Genomic DNA, 19,961 nt, shown 5'->3' with positions numbered 1-19,961 from the left:
ATGTGGGAGCCGTGACCACGCGTGAGCCAAGTGCCATCATAAATAACGGTCACATTTTTAGTGAAGCCAACCTCCATCTCGCTGTACACCTTCTTCACAGCAGCTACAGCATCTATAAAGATGTTGTTGGCAGCCTCCCCTGCAGCAGGCTTGAACAGTCCCTTCAAGTGGCCCTGGAATGTTTTGTGGTGCAAACCACGATGGGACACATTCATTGTGGCCCAGAAATCGTTCAGGGCTGTCTGCCCTTTGCCTATTGCTTGAACAGCTTGCATTGAGCGAATGTTTACATCAAACACCCTTGCACTTTCCTTCCTTTGAGAGGACCACTGGGACTCAATAGGGCCACAAGTAGTGCATGACAGCACCATTTTCACTGCCAGACCGAGCCTAGTATCGCAGTGCACACTCACAGAACGCTGTTGGCATCTTGTGCACAGAGTTTTGGCGATCAAAGAGTTAATCGCGGAAAACTGCACAATAATGTACTCACTGTCACAAGGGGCCGAAATTTGTTCTTGGCCTTGCTGGTCCATCAAACTGAACTTCCGCTCAGTTGCGGACACTGCGCGAAGGGAGTGGCAAACGCTGCACGCCTGCGCTTCTGCTGTCACTGCTGAGACGAAATGCGGCTCGAGGCGCGCCTGAATCGTGCAACGTTCGGGCGAAGATTCGTCTGGTGAACCTTGAGTCACCATACTGTAGCTCGTCGACGGTTGGGGCTCACTCGCAGGTTGCGCGTCCCTGTCCCACGATGCGTCGGAAACAGGGTACACCGTCTCTGCTGGCGATGGTGATCTTCGACCCGCGTCACCTCCAACGACGCGATCTCGGTTGCTGACGCACGCGGCCGTACGCACAGGTGCGAGAGCCTCCGTTGGCACGCCTTCCGGTGGCTTGGTTATCGGGGTAGATGGCACAGGGCGATTGTCGGCTTCGCTGCTGGAATCGCGCGGTGCAAGATAGCACGGCACGTTATCCGCGTGTTCAGTAGGGTGCTCCGCTTCTCCCGCTGGCCGCCGTCTTTTTCTCGCCGTAGGAGGCTTGCGCTTCCGTTTTCCGAAGGCGTGCTTCGTCAAAAATTTCTTTTCGAACGAGCGACGATCCATCACTGATCTGAGAGCTTTCAGAAATCCGAATTCTGCGAGTGTCAAATGAAGACCAACGCCGGCGTGGTTTGCAAAGCAGACAACTGCGGCCGGCCGTGGTTGCCAGCTTGCCCGCTGCCGCAGCAGCAACCAATGGTGAGACGCCTTTCAGCGCGGGAACCAATCGTAGGCCCGCTTTCATCGCAGGGCCCGTGTGACAGCCTCTAGCAGACCCGCGCTTCTTTTGTGTTTGTGTGTTTGTTACAAGATGGCGACGACCGAAGAATTCAGAAACGGAACGGCGAAACTTCGAGCTTTCGAACGATACCAAGATGGCGGCGCTCGGTGGCGGGAAAGACGAGTTAGGGCTCCGCGAACTGCGGTGATTTTACGCGATTTGAAGCTGCTTTCTCGCCCTATACACTGATAAATTATTTTTTTTCGGGCACTTTTAGTGCGTTTTCAGCCAAACCATTTTGATACAATGTAGATTAGGCATTGCAGATACCGAAACGCGTCGTTGCCAAAAATCGATATTTTTTGCGATTTTCGCGATCTGATCCCCGCGTCCCCCCTTAAGCGTGCGATGCTCTACCAATTGAGCTACTGCGGCGCCGGAGTAGCTCAATTTCTAGCTCACTTTCAGTGAGCATCAGGCACGACGCTACTATTTTGTAGCCGAGATTTTTGCGGAGTATTAACAGTGAAGCTCAAGGAAAACTTTAAGCATTAGCGCCAACTCTTGCTACTGACCGAAAATCGGTACTAGATTGCGTTGACGACACTGCTGCCAGGACAAACGAGATGCTGGCTACGTCTGCTGAGCATGCATCTGCTGAAAGCTTTCAGCGGGTGCTCAGAAGGTATCACCATAGTGACACTAGCCAGACTACGTTCCTGGAGGCTACCAATGGAATAGCACTTGTATATATTGTAAGGAAGATGACGAACAATTGCCACAGAGTCAGCAGCGCCGGCAGCATCAAGCGCGCAGCAGAGGCTCGAGCTCGGGAACTGCTCGAGGTGCGGGGTAACGTTCCATTCTACCATCCTGGAACTCCGTTCTCGGACGCTACCCTCCGCCATGCCGGACGCCGACCAGCAGACTCTTCCATCGCCACTCGCCCCTTGCGCTGGCACCGCTCGCCAGCGGGAGCCTCCTATCTTCAGCGGAACCGACGACGACGACGTTGAAGAGTGGCTGTTGTCCTACGGGTGAGCGTTCACAACAAATGGAATGGCTCGGACAAACTGGCTTACGTATCATTCCATTTCACGGGCGTGGCCAGTCTCTGGTTCAGAAATCATGAGAACGATATCCGAACGTGGTCGGCATTCAAGACGTCGATTACGGAAGTATTTGACCGACCTGCCGTCGGGAAACTACGAGCCGAGCAGCGTTTGCGTACACGCGCACAGGACACGGGTGAGACATTCACCAGTTATATAGAAGACGTGCTAGATTTGTGCAGGCGCGTGAACGCTGCCATGACGGAAGCGGAAAAGATCAAGCACGTCATGAAGGGAATCGATGATGACGCGTCCCAGATGCTTCTGGCCAAGGACCCGAGCACTGTTGCCGACGTCATCAGCTTGTGCCAGAGCTATGATGAATTGCGTAAGCAGCGAGCTCTGTCAAGGCGACATCCCACACCAAATGCGGCCTCACTCTGCAGCCTGACCACCGGCCCCAGAACAAGCCTCCCTGATAACCTAAATCAAGGACTTCGTCCGCGAAGAAGTCGCACGACAGCTATCTCTGGTGTCCGTCACTTAGGAGTCTGCTAGCACTTTACCGTCTCATCGCCATAACGTGATCCATGAAGAGGTTGCAGAAGCGCTGCCAGCTGTTCACCAGCAGCATGTCATGACTACACCAGTCACTTATGCTACAGTTGCTGCAATGTTCAACTATTTTGTGGTGTTCTCTTATAAAAATAAGCTCATTTTGTTTTTTCAAGTTTTCTCAGAATCTCATTCACTTGCCAAAGCACTATCTCGGTCTTCAGGGCACATAGAACCATAATTTTAACAGTGGCATATAGCTACATGTGTTTTCTACACATTGCTAGGAGCAGATTTTTTAATTTTGCTTTTCTAAATTTTAAAATCTGGCTACTAATTGGACCACATGATTGCCATGTCTGGAGATCAAATTTCAAGTTGCTGTAAAATTGGTAATACCTGCAATATAAAAAAGTAGCCCTGCAGTTGTGTTGCTTACAGTTTGTAGTATCCAGCCATGTGTCTTTATAAGCATTCTGGCTGATACTCTTCTTACAGTTGTTCAAACAAACAATAGGTTATTAATTTTAATTATATCTGGAACCACTCAGTCAATTTAAAAAGTAATTATATTTTTGAAATCAGCATGAAAAACTCTGTCTGGGCGACAATCTTCATTGAATTTTATCAAAAAATGAAAAAAAAAATTCTAAACCCTTCTTTTTAACTCTTTCATTACCACACCTATTCAAATGATCACCGGTGATCGATGCTTTAAATTGCCAATTTCGACAAGTTGGAGCCGTTTCTTATCCCCTTAAGGCCATACAGTAGTTAGCACAGGCACTGAACTTTCAGAATCAGTTTAAATTTTCGTGCTCTGGCGAAATTGTGAGTTTTGACGGAGCTTTTCATGTACTAATGTACGTATGTTGTAGGGAAAAGAGGCGTGGCTGTCACCTTCTGCCGTGCTCGAGTAAAAAGCTTGCTCACAATTACGCTGCACTAGCATCAAAATTTTGTAACCAAATGACTCCCAGCAAGTCAAGTATTAAATTATATCGCTGGCTTTGCCGTCCGATAGTGCTGAGCGGTGATAATTAACAGAAAATGACGCCAGTGGTTCACTAGTGAGCTTTGCCTTGGAGTCCAAGTCATTTTATTCCGACAAAGTGTATTTGTGAAGGTTCGCTGCATATCCAACATGTGGACCTGGCATTTTCAACCAGTTTCCAAGAGTTTCGCCTTTGCTTCTTTCGTAAAATCCAGGCAAGGGGCTCTGCCGGTGTCACTGCGCAGTTATCAGAAGTCACTCCCATGGCGGCGTCCCGCACGGCTGCGTCACGATAAAATCATTGTGCTCAAAACTACACTGCACCCGCACTTAAATTTAGTGATGAGGAGACTCGAGTTATTATTTCGAAGGTGACAGCAAAGCAGATTCAAGATCTGACGGCGACAATGTTTTGAGTCAGCATGGGACATCCGCATCTGTCCACCAGCGAGCTTCCTTTACGATCTTCAGCGATCTCCTTCCTTGTGTGCGGTTATCAGCCGATCTTTTTGCACGACCTCAGAGCTCTACCGATTACCTTCAGGGTGTATACTTCGCTTGGTTATGATGTGCTGCCATCGGCAGCAAAGAAACACATTCCCGCCAAGAAGGCCGCTGTAGCGCATCTCGGCCCAGCACTACAGATCAGCGCAAGACAGTATACAATGGCGGGAGATTTCTTTCTACTCTTCTTCTCTGCAGAGGTGATAAAGACAATCTGCGAAAATGCAAACAGATAGGCTTGGATGCATAATCTTGTAGTTGTCCAGCTACTCTGAGAGCGATCGGTCCTGGAACAGGTGCGTAACTCTAGACGAACTTATGAAGTGTTCCTTGGACTTCACATCGGGCCATCCTCAGAAGATGCTGAAAAGGCAGAACTGCAAAATGTGTTACGAGGACCGCAAAGTTTAACAACAACCAGACGTTTTGTGGGAAAAGTGCAGAGTGCACCCATGCTTCACAAATTCAGGAACTGCTTTACTGCATGGCATGAACAGTGAACTACCATATTTTCCGGTGTATAAGACGCGGTTTTTTTCCAAAAATCTTGCTGGTGCGTCCTATACAAGGGTGCGTCTTATATACGAATTTTTCGTTTTTTTTTGCGGGTTCAGAAATTACTCAGGTTCATGCTCAAGCTTCTTTCACCGAAAAAATATCACTACCAATGATGCGGTAGTAGCACGGTTAATACTTCAATACGGGGACCGCCGTGCGCAACTTTCTTTAGGTGAACTTTATCATGAAACGGCAGGGATGACGACTTCCAGAATCGCAAACACGCGGTCGTTTCGGAGGCGCAAGCAAAAGTAATGTGAAATTCCCAAAGATGGCGACAGTCGCGCTTCTCGACATTGTCAAGACAAGCCAAGCCGGCGTTCTTTTTTAGTCATTCTTCGCAACTTCACAACCATGTACGTATCACGTCTGTGTTGGTGACTTCGGCGTGTGTTTTCCACTACCTACACCTGTCGTGCTCGGTCTTACTACAGTATGCCACCGAAGTTGCGCAAGAGCTACACCGCAAAGTTCAAATTATCTGCGGTCGAGTATGCTACCGAAAACGGAAATCGGGCTGCGGGCCGCCATTTCGACGTCACCGAGAAAATTATTCGCACGTGGCGACAGTCGTCCGCCAAACTGCAGGCGATGAAGAGCGGAAAGAAGGCTAACCGCGGGTAGAAGGCGCGGTGGCCTGAACTTGAAGACCGGCTCCTCAAGTGGGCTCTTGAACAACGGGCTCAAGGTAGGGCTCTGTCAACCGTGCAGTTGCGCTTGAAAGCACGCACTTTGGCGAGTGAAATCGGTGCCGCTGATTTTGTTGGTGGGCCGTCATGGTGCTATAGATTTATGCAGCGCAAAGCCTTGTCAATAAGAGCGCGAACGACAATGTCTCAACAACTACCAGACGATTTCGGAGAGAAAGTGGAGAAGTTCCATGAATTTGTGAAGAAGGAAGTCGAAAAGAATAACATCATCGACAGCCACATCGTAAACATGGACGAAGTGCCTCTAACATTTGACATCCCTATGTCAAAAAGTGTCGCTCAGAAAGGTGATAAGACTGTCACAGTACAAACAACTGGGCACGAAAAGTCTCACTTCACTGTCGTACTTGCGTGCTGTGCTGACGGAACAAAGCTGCCACCGATGATAATTTTTAAAAGGAAAACGATGCCAAAAGAAAGCTTTCCGCCTGGTGTTATTGTCACAACTAACCAGAAGCGCTGGATGGATGAGCAAATGATGGGAGTTTGGCTCGAAAAGTGCTTTTCGAAGCGCCCGCATGGATTTTTTCACTCCCGGAAAGGCCTTCTGGTTATGGATAGCATGCGGGCGCACATTACTGACTTGACACTGAGGCAAATCAAGGCGAAGAACTGTACCCCTACAATAATACCCGGTGGTTTGACGAAGGTTCTACAGCCTTTGGATATTTCCGTCAACCGCAGCTTTAAAGCTATTTTGCGACGTATTTGGGAGGCGTGGATGACGGAAGGCGAGCACAGCTACACCGCAACTGGACGCATGAGGCGCGCTTCTTACAGCGAAGTTGCGAAGTGGGTCCATGAGGCCTGGAGTGCTGTTAGAGTGGCAACCATAACTGCAGGGTTCCGGAAGGCTGGCCTGCTAGCTTCATCGCCAACCGAGCACGACGACAATCAGACCAGCGGTTCTGAGTATGAAGAGAATGCTTCAGCCGCGTTGCCTCCAGAAATGGGCGAGCTTTTTGAGAGCGCATCCGAAGATGAAGACTTCGATGGTTTTAAGTAAAAATAAAATGTTGTTATGGACATATGGGAGAGTTCTTTCGTCGTATTTTTCTTTCTTTGTTGCTAAAACGTGGGCGGGTATGGCGTGAGTGTTGCCTTTTGCGATCACTTAGCGTTGCTTAAGAACTTCTCACAGGCCGCCGCGGTGGCTCAGTGGTTGAGTGGTGATGGTCGATCAAGCGTGTTTAATTAACCCTGACTAGCCTAAGTCGGTAAATTTGGGTGCGTCTTATACACGGGTGCGTCTTATATACCAACTTTTTCAATGAGAGCCTTCATATATGGCGAGTGCGTCTTATACAAGGGTGCGTCTTATACACCGGAAAATACGGTAGTCTTAGTTTCTTTTTTGTGTCTGGAGAACGGCAGTCTACTGAGCATTTATTTTTTGAGACACTATTCCTGAAATGTATATTCTGAATTTTCTTTGATATTAATGTTTTTGTAGGCATCATGTTTTTTATTGTTTTTATCAAATAGCAGTAAAAATGACGCTTTCTGGAATTGTTATGTTTTATCTAATTGATTTCTTTGTTTGCAACATATGTTTTTGAATGAGCATTTCATTATGCACAATATGCTATGCTGCAATGTGTGCTGGTATATTATTTGTAGTGGTATTTTTTTTTTTTTTCAATATCCCATAAGAACAACCATTTTCTCATGGTAACGAAAGAGTTAAACATGCTGTGGCTCCGTAACTCAGCATCCAAGCCTAACTCATGCGACCGTCACACATACTGACAAACTTGGAACTGTTTGAGTGCACCATCTTCTACTTTGACTTTTATTTTACTTGTTAGTGTTACATAGTTAACAGCACCTACAACAGCATGTGCTGCTCCTTTCAGATTTACTCCATGACAATACGAATGTCTGCCTTGTTTGAAGAACGCATTCGTCAAATTACCAGCGACTGGAGGTCGGCTGTGAAGTACGAGACCAAAGTGAAAAACAACCAGTATGTCAGCAGCAGGTAAGCCTAACTTCTGTCCACTGCAATTATTGCTTGGTTGTCTTTTAGCTCCACAACAGTGTTCTAGGTTTGTTGGGTGCACATGTCCACAACCACCAGTGCATCCTTATGTGCAGTGTCAGCTGCAAAAGCAATGCTGCCCTTTCCAGGGCTGCATTGAACCAAGAATGTACAGACTGTGCATTTGTTAAGCTGTCATTTATAACATCTTTTACTGCCGGCCTCCAGTGTCGTGTACCCACATGTGACACAAATAAGGACATCGTCATCTTTGTTGTTGTTGTTGTTGTTGTTGTTGTGAAATGGCCATATTTACTTGTGTAAGGCCCGTATCCCCACTTTGGAGTGCAAAAAATATGAAGGAACAAAAGAGCTGACACTAAGCGTCACGCACATATAGACAATGAATGATTTTTGAACATGCCTGATAATTCATATGCCTTTGCGGCACTGCCACATACCCCACAAAGGCAATGTATAAGGACGTCTGAAATTTCAGATGCTGAAACCTATCCCTGTCTCATATGCCGGGCTTTTTCTCATGGCCACAGATGGAAGCCACCACCACCACCATCATTTTGATTATCTCGCAGCACTCTCACACACCGATTCTCTAACAGCTGTAGTCACTGCGTCAATGCTGGGCCTAGCTGCTTGGACGTTGTGATGCCCAAATATGGGGACAACGGTTCGTGTACTCAAAGATTTTAACGTTTCTCTTAGACGGAGCCTCCGAGAACCCAATTGAGGACAAAGCCGTCGGTTTCGAACGCACACACAAACTTTTAATGGAACTAAAGAAGGCTTAAAATAAATGTTAGAAAGAAATAGAAAAAATGAAATAAACACTCAAATAGACATCACGGCTGTAAGACACATTTGGGGCTAGTGTGAAGCTAACTAGCGCGCGAGTCCGGGCTTGCCACGACGGCAGGGACGCATAACAGTCTCGATGCGGAGACGCGTCAACAAGTTGGCGCAAGGAGTTGTGCCGGCCTCACCAAAGGTCGTGGTGTAAGTTGACTGACCAGGCGACCGGAGCGCGCCCGCTTTGGCTTGGAGAGGTAACGCAGGCGGCGGCGGCGTTCTGGCCGGGCAGCTGGGTGTAGAGCGCGGGCCCGTAGCCCGACTGCTCTTGTCCTGCCCACGGGCACAGAAGCTCGAACGCTGGCCTTGGACAGCAGGCGGCACGACAAACGGGGGCGGCATTCTGGCCGGGCAGCTGGCATAGAACTCGGGCCCGTAGCCCGACTGCTCTTGTCCTGCCCACGGGCGCAGACGCTCACCAGCCTTGAGGAGCTGGCGGCACACTCGGGTAGACGGGCGACGCACAGGAACGGGCTGGCAGGAGGCCCCGGTCGGGTGAAGTCCTGGTGGCTCTGGTCCGGAACCCGACGGCCCGTCTTCAACTCCCGGTCCGGTGGTTGACCTCCTCCTGGCGTCGCTTCCTGGAACTCTCCCGGCGTCTCCCCGGCGTCTCCTTGCGTCTCTCCTGCGTGTCCTGTTGGTGACAGACTCGGGAGCATCAGCAGGTTCTGAGGGCATCTCCTTAATGAGAAACTCAATGGGCTCGTCTTCTTGTTCCAGGGAGTTGAGTTCATCCTGCCCATGGGCGCAGAAGCTGACCGGCCTTGAGGAGCTGACGGCACGCTCGGTTAGACGGGCGACGCACAGGAACGGGCTGTCAGGACGAGAACAGTCGGGCTACGGGCCCGAGTTCTACGCCAGCTGCCCGGCCTGAATGCCACCCCCGTTGTCATTTTTCACCTTCCAGCACGGAATTTGCCTCGGCGCGCGCACTCCTTGTCGTCTGCTCCTGACCGTCCCGATCACCGCACCATGTCGCGCACCACACATCACAGACGTCCTTTACCAAACATTCTGTGTTCGGTGCCATGTTTATTATTGAAAGAATTCGCCACTGTCAACAGTGGCACCGAATCTGCCTTTGTCATCCGCTTCGATGGCTTCAAAGTGCGAAAAGCACAGCAAGTGTTGAGCATTGCATAATGCTGGTTCCCAAAAGTCAGCTTCGTCACAATACAGTGGTGTTAAGGCGCATACACACTGTAGTAAAAGCTTGTTAATTCGAACTGAAAGGGGACCATAAAATGGGTCGAATTAGCAGGTGGGTGCTAGAATGAACGGCCATCGCGCCACTCTATGTGGGCTGAACCCACAGAAGTGGTTTCTCTGGACTCGTTAGCGCAAATTAGCCGCTACTACATGTTTGTGGCAGGCAATTTCGTAAATAGAGTTCATGCAACTCGAACAGCGGACAAAATTATTTGATCAGTCAGTTATATGCCAGAAACAAGCACCGACATGCATTCACATAAGCAGCGAGCCTTAATGCCGAAATATATGATGCTATTTATTTATTTAAAATACCTTACCGGCCCTATGGGGGCAGGTAAGGTATGTTTGGGCATGTTCTTATGCTCCAGAACACGTTTATTTGCAGGCAGGGTTAACGCAATCAAAATTACAAGTAATCGGTATTATGCATTTGCTTGCGTTTCTTTTATCGGGACTACATGAGCATTGCCTGCAGCCTGCCCAAGAGCTCCAGTGCAGCGTCCGAATTCTCATCTGCCAAGAAATAATGTGCTGCAACATCCAGCACCGACGCTGGTTCGCATGCACTTGGGTGTGGCACCGACTTGTTGCCTTTGTCGGACTCATCACCACTGTCAGCCGTGTTTGGCACATGTGAGCCCTGTGACATCTGCTCACAGCTTGCAGCCTCTAGTATTATGTCAGTGGCGCTCAAAGGCCCCGACATGTCCACACCACTGTCCACATCCACATAGTTCTTAAAATCAACGCTCTCCGACCGAGCAGCATAGCCAGGGTTGAGCAGGACGTAGTAATCTTCACACAAAGGCTCCAAATTGCAGGCTTCTGGAGCTTCGCTGAAGCCACACTTGTGGAAACAATTCACGACAGTCTCCTGCTTGATGGAATTCCACGATGTTGCCAGCATGTGAATAGCCCCGAGCAGATCGACGTCACAACACTTGCCACTGTCCAAAGAAAGAATTCTCCCTAGGAGGTGGCCCCGGTACAGAGTCTCCAGGTTTTGGATTACTCCGAAGATCCATGGGCTGGAGCACAGCAGTCGTGTTTTTCGGCAAAATGCCAAGTGAATTGCCTTCAGCCCACTGACATCACAGTGCGCTGAACAGTTGTCTACGAACATGACAATGTTCCTGTTCTGGGCTGCGAATTTCCTGTCAAGTGCCCGCAACCCATGAGTGAAGACCTCTCGCATCATGCACGACTTCTTGTGTGAAGTATAATTGACAGGGAGCGTCTTGATGCTTTTAAAGCAGCGAGCCTTCGCTGCCTTGCCAATCACAAGCAAGCGGCATTGTTCACTGCCCATCACATTCACGCACATCATCACGGTGATCCTTTCTTTACTTCTCTTACCGTTTGCACAAGCATCACCTTTGTAAGTTAGGGTCTTGTTAGGGAGCAGCTTGAAGTAAAACGCCGACTCCTCTGCATTGAACACATAGTTGAGCGAGTAACCAGTGAGGCGCTCCTTAAGGGGGGAGGCTACCCTGGAGACTGAACTTATTTATTTTTTAATATATCCGGATGAAACATTCAAGGTACATTCACATCACCAAACTATGAGGAACTGCAAAGTTTCGTGAAGATGTGTTTATTTGTTCCAGAGTTATTGAGGTCTAAGTAGGTGGTTAAGAGCCTGGAGAAATCCCAGGACATCGCAGGAAGCTGAAATTCACTGTGATGATTCCTTGATAGATACAGTATCCCGGGGGGCTACAAAGCCTTTCTTTTTAATTTCCCCTCCAAAAAGTTTTAACACAACTTTGAATTGGATGTAGCCAGTAATGACCACATTCATCGAAAATTAATTGCTTATTATAAATTAACTGCACCAGCTTTCAAAAAAGGAAGCTTGTTACACCCTGGCAAAGTCATTCAGGAACAGAATAAAAATAAAGAAAGCACACAAATCTGAAGAGCAGTTCTTGAGATATCGGCTTCCCCAGCACCACTACTAGCAAAAAAAATCCATTCTGAGAAAACGGGCCTTAAAGTTGAACACCTGTGTTTTTATTAGAAAGCTGCTCTTGTGGCTTCAGGCACACTCAATGTGGCGGATTCTCGACTGGCGGCAGCTGACAGCACAGTTCCGCCGCTGCAAGCGTCTACGCAGTCGGCACTCGCTGCAGAAAATCGGAAGTTCGATGCTCACACAAGTAGCATATCTCGCTTCCGCGCACCGAACATGTGCACTGTTTTGGGCTTCGTTGCCAGCATCGCGTGCAATAAAGAAATAGCGAAAAAAAAAAAAAAAGCTGAGAAAATAATCTAAAAGATACCGCAGCTCGCAAGCAGACGTCTGTTGAGGCGAACGGAGCAAAGGGGCAACAATAACGCGAGCACGGCAGGCGCGGCATTAGAAGGGAGCAGCCGCCGCCGCTTGTGCAGCAGTCAATAGCAGGCGCGCTTTATCCCGCAGGATTTAAACGCGCTGCTATGGCCAATCAGCGCTTCGCATCTCATCTCATCCAATAGCGCCTCAGCCGCGTTGACAATGCCATTTTGCAAAGCGGCAAAACAGAGAGAAAGAATCAGATCTCAGCCTCGCATCAGATAGTGACGGCGACGACGACAGCGATGCCGCTGTAGGGCAAGCTGCCTCAAAGTTGTGCTTGCAGGAGGTTCGGCAGATGATTCGGTGCCTCTGGGGCTTCGTTTTCACTAGGAACTTTCCGCTGCACTACGTTGAGCACTTGGATGCCTTGGAGAAGGATGTCGCAAGCTTCGCGTAAAGCATGTAAGGCTGATGGGCATAGGCTTTTCTCGTGCAAGCCAGTGAGAAGTAGGTGGCGAGATTCTTGTGGCAGTCTCTCCTCAACGTTTCTTCTGGATTTCTCAAGCTGACAGGGTGCCGCGTTTGCCTTCTCGCAATCTTTAAAAGGCCCCTTTTTGGGCCACCAAAGCGATGCCTCGGCGGTGCTCGCATATCTCTTGCCACCCGTGACACCTCTTTGCAGTTGTTATAGCAGTGCCATTCTTTAACGCCGACCACCGTGGCTTGTTACATGCAATCGGAGCGCCCAGGAAACAGTTGAACAAGTGAACACGATCAGCAGCCGGATGGAGGAAGGCGGTGGGGAGGGGCACTGGCCTCCAGCCATAATAGCTTTCTCACATCAGCTCTGCCATCCCCCTACTGATTCATATAACCTGGTTATAACAATGGTATCTTCATGGCACTTTAGTATTGTTATAAGTGGTTTCGACTGTAGTTACTGGCCTACCGACGATGTCAATGTTGCCATATTTCGCCTGATCACTATCGCACGGCATAGATTTAGGCTCCAGCATGCTTCAGCTTCTGTACTCAGGCACGTCATTTAGCACATCTAGCAGCATTCGGGCTCATTAAGGGGACAGCATTGCAAGAATTGTGGACTTAGATTTTGAATGCGTGGCATGCAGTTCATTCGAGACTGTCGTCAGGCGTTTGAAGGTGATGCGAATCTCAATAATGGACAGCTTGGAGGATGACCAGTTTTAGGAAAGCGATGAGAGCGATTGAATAAAAGTGATCATGGTCAGCCGCTAATGGTTGCATCTTTCTGCTTAGCAGTTTGAGGCTTAAAGGGAAGCTGAAACACTTTTCGAAAAAAATGAGTTCTCTATGGCATTCTACAATTTTGAGTCCCCTGAACACGAATATCTGGTTCAAAAAGGGCGGAAACAAGCGCAAGCGGCTGTTTTTTCATGAAAACGTGCACCAGCGCCTCAGGGTATCGCGCGAACACCGCTGTTGCCCGTGATTGGTCGGGGCCGCTGTGACGTCATTCGCGGCAGTCGCTGGTCGGCGCCGCTGTTTCAGAGCGTAAGCACGCTGTTCTGTTCTGGCTTCATAGCTGAGTTGTAAGCATTATGGAATGTTCTCGCTGTCTCGGACAGCTTGTATTTTCGCCTTACATGTTCGAACCGACAGCCGATACGGAAAACAATGGCGGCAACGGCGGCAACGACGATGTTGAGTGTGCCAAAAGCGAGAGCGATGTGTGCACCTTCTCGCGCGTTAGAAATCTTAGCTGGTGCGTATGTTTTTTTTTTTTTTTTTTTTCATGTAGCTGCACGTTCCAATGACGGGAGAAAAAATGCGCTAATGTGTCACTGGGAACTTGCTGCTGGAAGAATGCCCAAGCACTAACTTCTCAGTAGATTGTAAACACGGGTGCAATTCCGCGATGTCAAGCACCTTGCCGCTGCTTGTCTAAAGTCCCGTGGTTTTTTGAGTGTTGATACACGATCGCGAACATAAGTGCCGCGTTTCAAAGCGCGCACATGCAGTGCTGCAAGGTACAGAAATGGAAGTTGCTTATCATGCACATCCAGAGATGGCCAGAGGTATTATATGCGCAATATTCATACTATGGTTCGACGACTTTGCGACTGTGGCTCAATCAAGAATCGGTATGCGTGCTCCATGCTAGTGTTGACATAAAGATATTAGGCAGTTTTAGCACTGCCGTGTGGTAAACATGATAACTGCAAGCGTACGTCGAATGTCACTAGGCAAGCCTATACTCCATTTCATACCTCAGGTGCAACGCTGTGGAAGCTACGCACAAAGTCCGGTCACCAAAATTTATTACTGCGCACGTTTCCGTCTATGCTTCGCAGTGTGCCAGCGGCGTTTGCTCGCGCGAGCATGCACGTGAAGCTGCCGCGACGGGCTGCAATTAAAAAATGCCGAAAAGAAAATTGATTTAAAAGAACATGTTAGCAGCCGTATTGTTTCTATGGGTAAATATTTTTTTTTTTTTTTTCATTCAGAACTGAGCTTATATATGAAAAACTTTCTCAAAAATCGGGTCAAGAAACACCGAACTTTTTCTAAGTGCGAACGCAGCCACTGCAAGAAGTATCTCAAGCCTCCGCAGCGTTGCACCTGATGTATGAAACGGAGTATAGCAACGCTAGCAACAACGCGTTTCCGCATTTGTCGTAAGGCTATCCGGCTATCGCGGGAATGGTCCGAGCACAGCACAGTTGATTTCGTCGGCACGAACTTATCTCTCCTCACCGCACTGCGCTACAAGCTTCTTGTCCTTCGGGAACCTGCGAAACACCACATCCTCTCGCCCGCCTGTGTTCACGCAGCCGAATGCTGCACAGAACGAGGGCATGCTGGGCGCCCTTAGCTGTTGGCTCTCACGCAGCACCGAAGGAAAGAACAGTTTACGAAAATCGCAAAAGAAAACAAACATGAGCGGCGGCGGCGGCGGCGGCAAATCTCTCGTAGCGTCGTTCAGTAAAGCGCAGGACGGAAAGAGGCATGCCAACACGTGCCAGCACGCTGGTCCGGCAGCTCAGTCCCCGCGCGTGACGTCACTCTCGCCGGTTCTCTCCTCTGGCAACCACCTCACCCGGCGCTCCGGGAAGCGATGGGGGCGTGTCCATGGGGGTGATTTAGAAAGCAATTTCCACCTCTTATATTAACAAAACGAAGAAAAAATTTTCGGAACCGTAAATTATTAGGTCTGTTCTTCCCAATCCCAGCAATTCATGGAAATTGAAAACCGTTTCAGCTTCCCTTTAAGTGAATAGCTGTCAGCCTGCCTTATCTAAGGCCCACACTCTGTAAAATATTTAGAAAATGAATAGTGCAGGCCTTACATGAGTACATACGGTAACTTCATAGCAGTGCCACACGGCACTCTTGTGTTTTGATGAACTATCAGAGGCAGCAGCCTACTTGTGGATACTAGATAGATTACGGCCTTCGTTTTTAGCCATTGTTCAGTCACACTGACCAGACCTCGTATAGTGAGACCATAGAGTTTCACATCCTTTTGCAGAAAGTTGGTTCTGTGGTACTGCTGTAGAGTCCAGCGCATGAACGTGGAATCCCACAGCCTTGAGAATCCAAGGAAATGCCAAAGAAATGGCATTACGTTTTTGCTCAATTTGTTGGCAAACGCCAGGCAGAATGCTTTCATAGCCGATTCTGACATTCTTTCATGGCCCTGGATGCTAGGTTGGCTTCCCCGAGCTGTCTAGCATGAATGTAAATGGTGTTTCTTACTTTAAAGATTTCTTAGTATTTCCTGGCACTGTTTCAGACGACATCCAGCAGCAGTGCCTGATTTTTCGAGTGACTCACAGCCATCATCTTCAAGAGCAAGTGGCCAGTCATCACAAGCAGGCACGTCGTCGTCCACCATGAGATCAGCCGGTAAACTTTCTATTCTTTTTGCCTAGCATTTCTTTTATAAGCTATGGGTTGCTCTTTCTTAAGGAATACCAATGTGCCACAAAAGCACAATTTTTCTTTTCAGGCACCGGTGCATGTTTTGATCCTCAACAGTCGTGTTCGCTAGTGGCTTTGGCGTTGCGCTGCTAAGCATGAGGTCACAAGATCAAATCTCGGTTGCGGTGGCTTATTTCAGTGGGGGCAGAATGCAAAAACACCCTTGTATTGTGAATAAGGTGGACGCTAAAGAACCCCAGGTGGTCTAAAATGTATTCAAAGTCCCCTATTACGGCGTGCCTCATGATCAAATCCTGGTTTTCGCATGTAAAGCCCTAGAATTTAATTAAGTTTTGATCCTACCCTTGTCTTTCGATTGAAAATCCAGCTTCACCTTGAAGCTCATGGTGGGTTTATGGTATCCAGTGAGAGGCTGATTTGTAGTAACAGATGTACACTTAATTTTAAACCACTGAACACACCAGAAACATTGTCAACTTTAAAGCTGCAGCTTAGAAATGTTTGCATCAGAAAATATAACTTGAACTTGCCGTGTGCTGCATGTTCTTGCGATGGTTTGCCTCTTCAGCTGTGAGAAACTTCTGTGCTGTCTTGACAGAGACATGCATTTCCTCTCTTGGCCTGCTTGTCTTTGTTGTTTTTTTTGGTAATAAAATGAAACCTTGCCATAACAAAATTGGTTAGTGGATATGACAAAGTTAATCACAGTTTCCCCTTGAAATTCCTATAGAAACCGATACATCTAAAAGCTTGTTTTAAAGGGACACTAAAGGTTACCAGAAACTCAAGTTAAAGTGGTAGAGCAATGTTCTAGAACGTCTAAGGCGTCAATATAATCGCGAACAGAGCTTTAGTAACCGAGAAATTGAGGTAAATGCATGACACGATTTGAGACCCCCCAGCGACATTCCGGTATTAGCCCGATGACGAAAGGACTCCTCATAATTTGTGTTACTAATACTCAACTACTCATATTAAAAATATCATTTCATTTGATTATAATACGGAAAAAAATGCTACTTGTCTACGTCTATTCGATTCTAAGAAAAAATAACATTTTGACGTTACCCTTCAGTAATATGGGTGTTCGAAAGGTTTCGTTTTCGCTCGACTCTGCGCGCTCGACTCTGCGCCGCGCACGCTTTGGAGTTTCAGTAGTTTCGTTATCGCGTCGTGCTGTGAGGGTTCTCCTGGCCCGCGAAACTTTCATTTGGAACAATCAGCGAGAATGCCACGTCCATGTGATGTCGTGGGAAGCCCTCGTTGCTTTCCCGCTCCGGAGAGCCGGTGTCGAGGCCGCCGTCGTAGTACGCAACGACGCCGGCAGTGCGAGCCCTCAGCAGCAGGTCGCGCTCGTCGGTGCTCAAATCACTGAAGTTGAGCCCACCATCGCGAGCCAATCTGTCGGTGTCAGGGTCCATTGCGACGAGCGTCGAAGTTAGCGTCACAGAATGAAGTACCAGCTTATGGGCATCTTGCGCTGGAGTTTGAGGTATAGCGGCGCCTGGTGGCGGTGCGGGAAACGACATCTGGGTCGTGCCAGCTTGGGTCGTATTGAGCCCTGGCTGTGGCGAAGCACGTTTCTAGGCCGAGTTTTGCGTCGATTCGCACATTTTTATGCCTTGTTGCGAGTGCGAAAAGGCTCGTCACTTCTCATAGACCACGCCGACCACGCTGCGAGCTCGCCGCAGCCTATAGTTTAACGAAAACGGACTCTCCGTGTGCCATGGGACGTAATTCGTTTCTCATTCCGCTAGCCACCATACTCCCGCTTTCACTCTGCTGTCGGCTCTGTCTTGGCTCTGTTTCTGGCCGCGCGTTCGCGTTTTGCGCAGAAAAGCCGTAGCGCCGTCTGCGGGCGCCGTTCTACTCACCGATGGCGCAACGTCACTATGAGACCATGATGTCAGTACTCCTCGATCGGAGGGCGGGCGATTTGAACTGCGCTAGAGGTACGCGGACGCTTCAGAACGCATTTTCTCTTAAAATAAGTCTCTCCATGGCACGAAACAAGCGTTTCGAGGTTTCTGTGATGGTACTTCAACAGTCCACGTTGACTTAATAGTAACCTTTAGTGTCCCTTTAATGATGCAAAAGTTTCCTATAATTGGTTATAACAAACCTTTTTATTTAATTTGTGATGCAGATTTTTTTATCATTTCACTCTGATAAAGCTGAAATGCGGCACTGTGCAACGGTGCTAGTAACTGGTCTGATGCAGCAGTTAAAAACTCTTGGGAGCTGTCCGATAGCTGGCTGGCAATGCGCCAAGGCTGCAATGTACAGCTGCTTCGTGAAGCTGTCAACATTTCATGAACATGCCGACAGAGCGCTGCAAGCTTCTGAGTTTGTACAATGCACTTTGCTGAATGCCAGCAAGAAAAAACATTTTTCTTCCTGTTGTTTAGAAACGTGCCCTCGCATGCAGCGACCAGTATTGTAGAAAATCGGAAGCTTGCAGCTTCTCTCATGAACCGCTGATCACAAACATGGTGGTGTTGCATCACGATGGTGTCGCAGACTGATTAGTGTTTGCAGCTAAGTTAGAAAAAAAAAAAAGAAATCATCATCTCACAGACAAAGAGAGCGCAGTAGAAAACAAACCTGTCCAGTCCATTGGCAATGCACTGTGGGCTTTTGAATTGGCTTACCCAGCGGTAAGCTGAAGCCGACGCAGAGCACCGCCTGCCTTTCACCATGTAACACCGACCGTAAGGGTGGACAATTGTTATGCTGATGTTAAGTTCAGCTCCCTCTCCAACTTCGTTAGTATAACAATGTTTTTTTATAACAGGTTCGGAGAAGCAGTCTGAATATGTGTGTAGAAACTACTCTCATATAAGCCTGCTTCAAAATTTTCGTTTCTTGTGCCAATGGTTTAGCAGTGATGGCATTCTGCCGCTCAGACACAATTGTGGGTTTCATTCCTGGTTTGGGCAAGGGCCAACTGCCTTCTTTCGCTGTTGCCTTACAATGTTTGAGCTCCACTATTACCCCAGCATTAATTAATTTAGGAGAATGCTCCATGGAGAGCGCCTGACAACTGACAGTGAGACTTTCAATGGGGTAGGGACAGATTTTATAAAATCACATATTTATGTATTCAAATGGGTAGGTAGCAAAAGGAATGCTGGAGCGACTGTCAGCATCCGCCTGTGTTCCTTCTCCTACTTGCACGTTGCTGAACCAGAAGACTATGCCAAGAGTAAGTTTGCTAGCAGAAAAATTTTTTTGTGGTGACAGATAGGGCATCGAATGGTCAGTTGCGTTGTGTTACAAAGTGTTCTGTGAAATTCTTGTACTCATGCAATTTGTTATGTTTCTCTTTTCCCCCATTTCTCTTTCTCTTGCCCTATCTTTCAGTGCTTCAAGTGAAGTGTTACGCAGAGTCAGATTCCGACACGGATGATGAGGTTGACTCGAAGCAACTTGTGCAAACCACCGGTTTGGCTCGGTCTACCAGGTCAAGCGGGCATGGTGTGTACCCTTCTCATCTGCTGCCTAATTTTTTTGTGCTCTTTCTTTGTTGCAAACACAGGGCTGTCTTCTATGCATCATTAACATTTTTGAGTGTACCTCATTGATGCACCACCACCGTGGCATACCGTATTTACTTATGTAAGACCCACACTTTCATTTGTGGGTGCGAGCCTTACACAATGCAGGCTTATAGCTACTCACTGAAGCCTAGAACTGTTCTTGGACTGCTATGCAAAATAATGGAACCACTGGCGGCCGACTATGAACTCATTTACAGTCGCCAAGCAATTTTTCAGACACAGACAACGGCACCAATGTGTCCAAATAATCAGCCAGTCTGAGAAATAAGTAAACTATGATGGTGAGATCAATTTTGTTGATTTCTCAAGTGCCAGCACAGCAAGATGTTTGTTTTTGGACTTTTCTCGGTGTTGTGCATTATTAAAATAAACTTGAATTGAAATTTCATGATGGCGGGTGCCGCAGGTGCGTTTCACATATTCCCATTGTGCAGCCTGATGTGCATTGCGAGTTGTCATGAATTTCAGATATTGTGCTTACAGCCGTAACTCTGCAACGT

At 48.0% G+C, this 19,961-nt stretch overlaps 1 protein-coding gene across 2 annotated transcripts in view; it reads left to right on the top strand.

The window, feature by feature from the left end:
* The window catches only part of BRWD3 (bromodomain and WD repeat-containing protein), a 75,563-nt gene that overhangs the window by 52,550 nt on the left and 3,052 nt on the right, over positions 1-19,961 (top strand). For both annotated transcript variants that reach the window (XM_075696727.1, XM_075696726.1), the window contains exons 30-32: positions 7,496-7,620; positions 15,753-15,865; positions 19,265-19,378. In XM_075696727.1, coding sequence (XP_075552842.1) covers positions 7,496-7,620; positions 15,753-15,865; positions 19,265-19,378 — 352 coding nt within the window. The remainder of the gene's footprint in view (positions 1-7,495; positions 7,621-15,752; positions 15,866-19,264; positions 19,379-19,961) is intronic.

Source organism: Dermacentor variabilis, chromosome 6 (assembly GCF_050947875.1).
Source record: "Dermacentor variabilis isolate Ectoservices chromosome 6, ASM5094787v1, whole genome shotgun sequence".
In the NCBI taxonomy this organism is placed as follows: Eukaryota; Metazoa; Arthropoda; class Arachnida; order Ixodida; family Ixodidae; genus Dermacentor; species Dermacentor variabilis.
The sequence above is the reverse complement of the archived record's forward strand: the minus strand, read 5'-3'. Positions and strand labels throughout refer to the sequence as shown.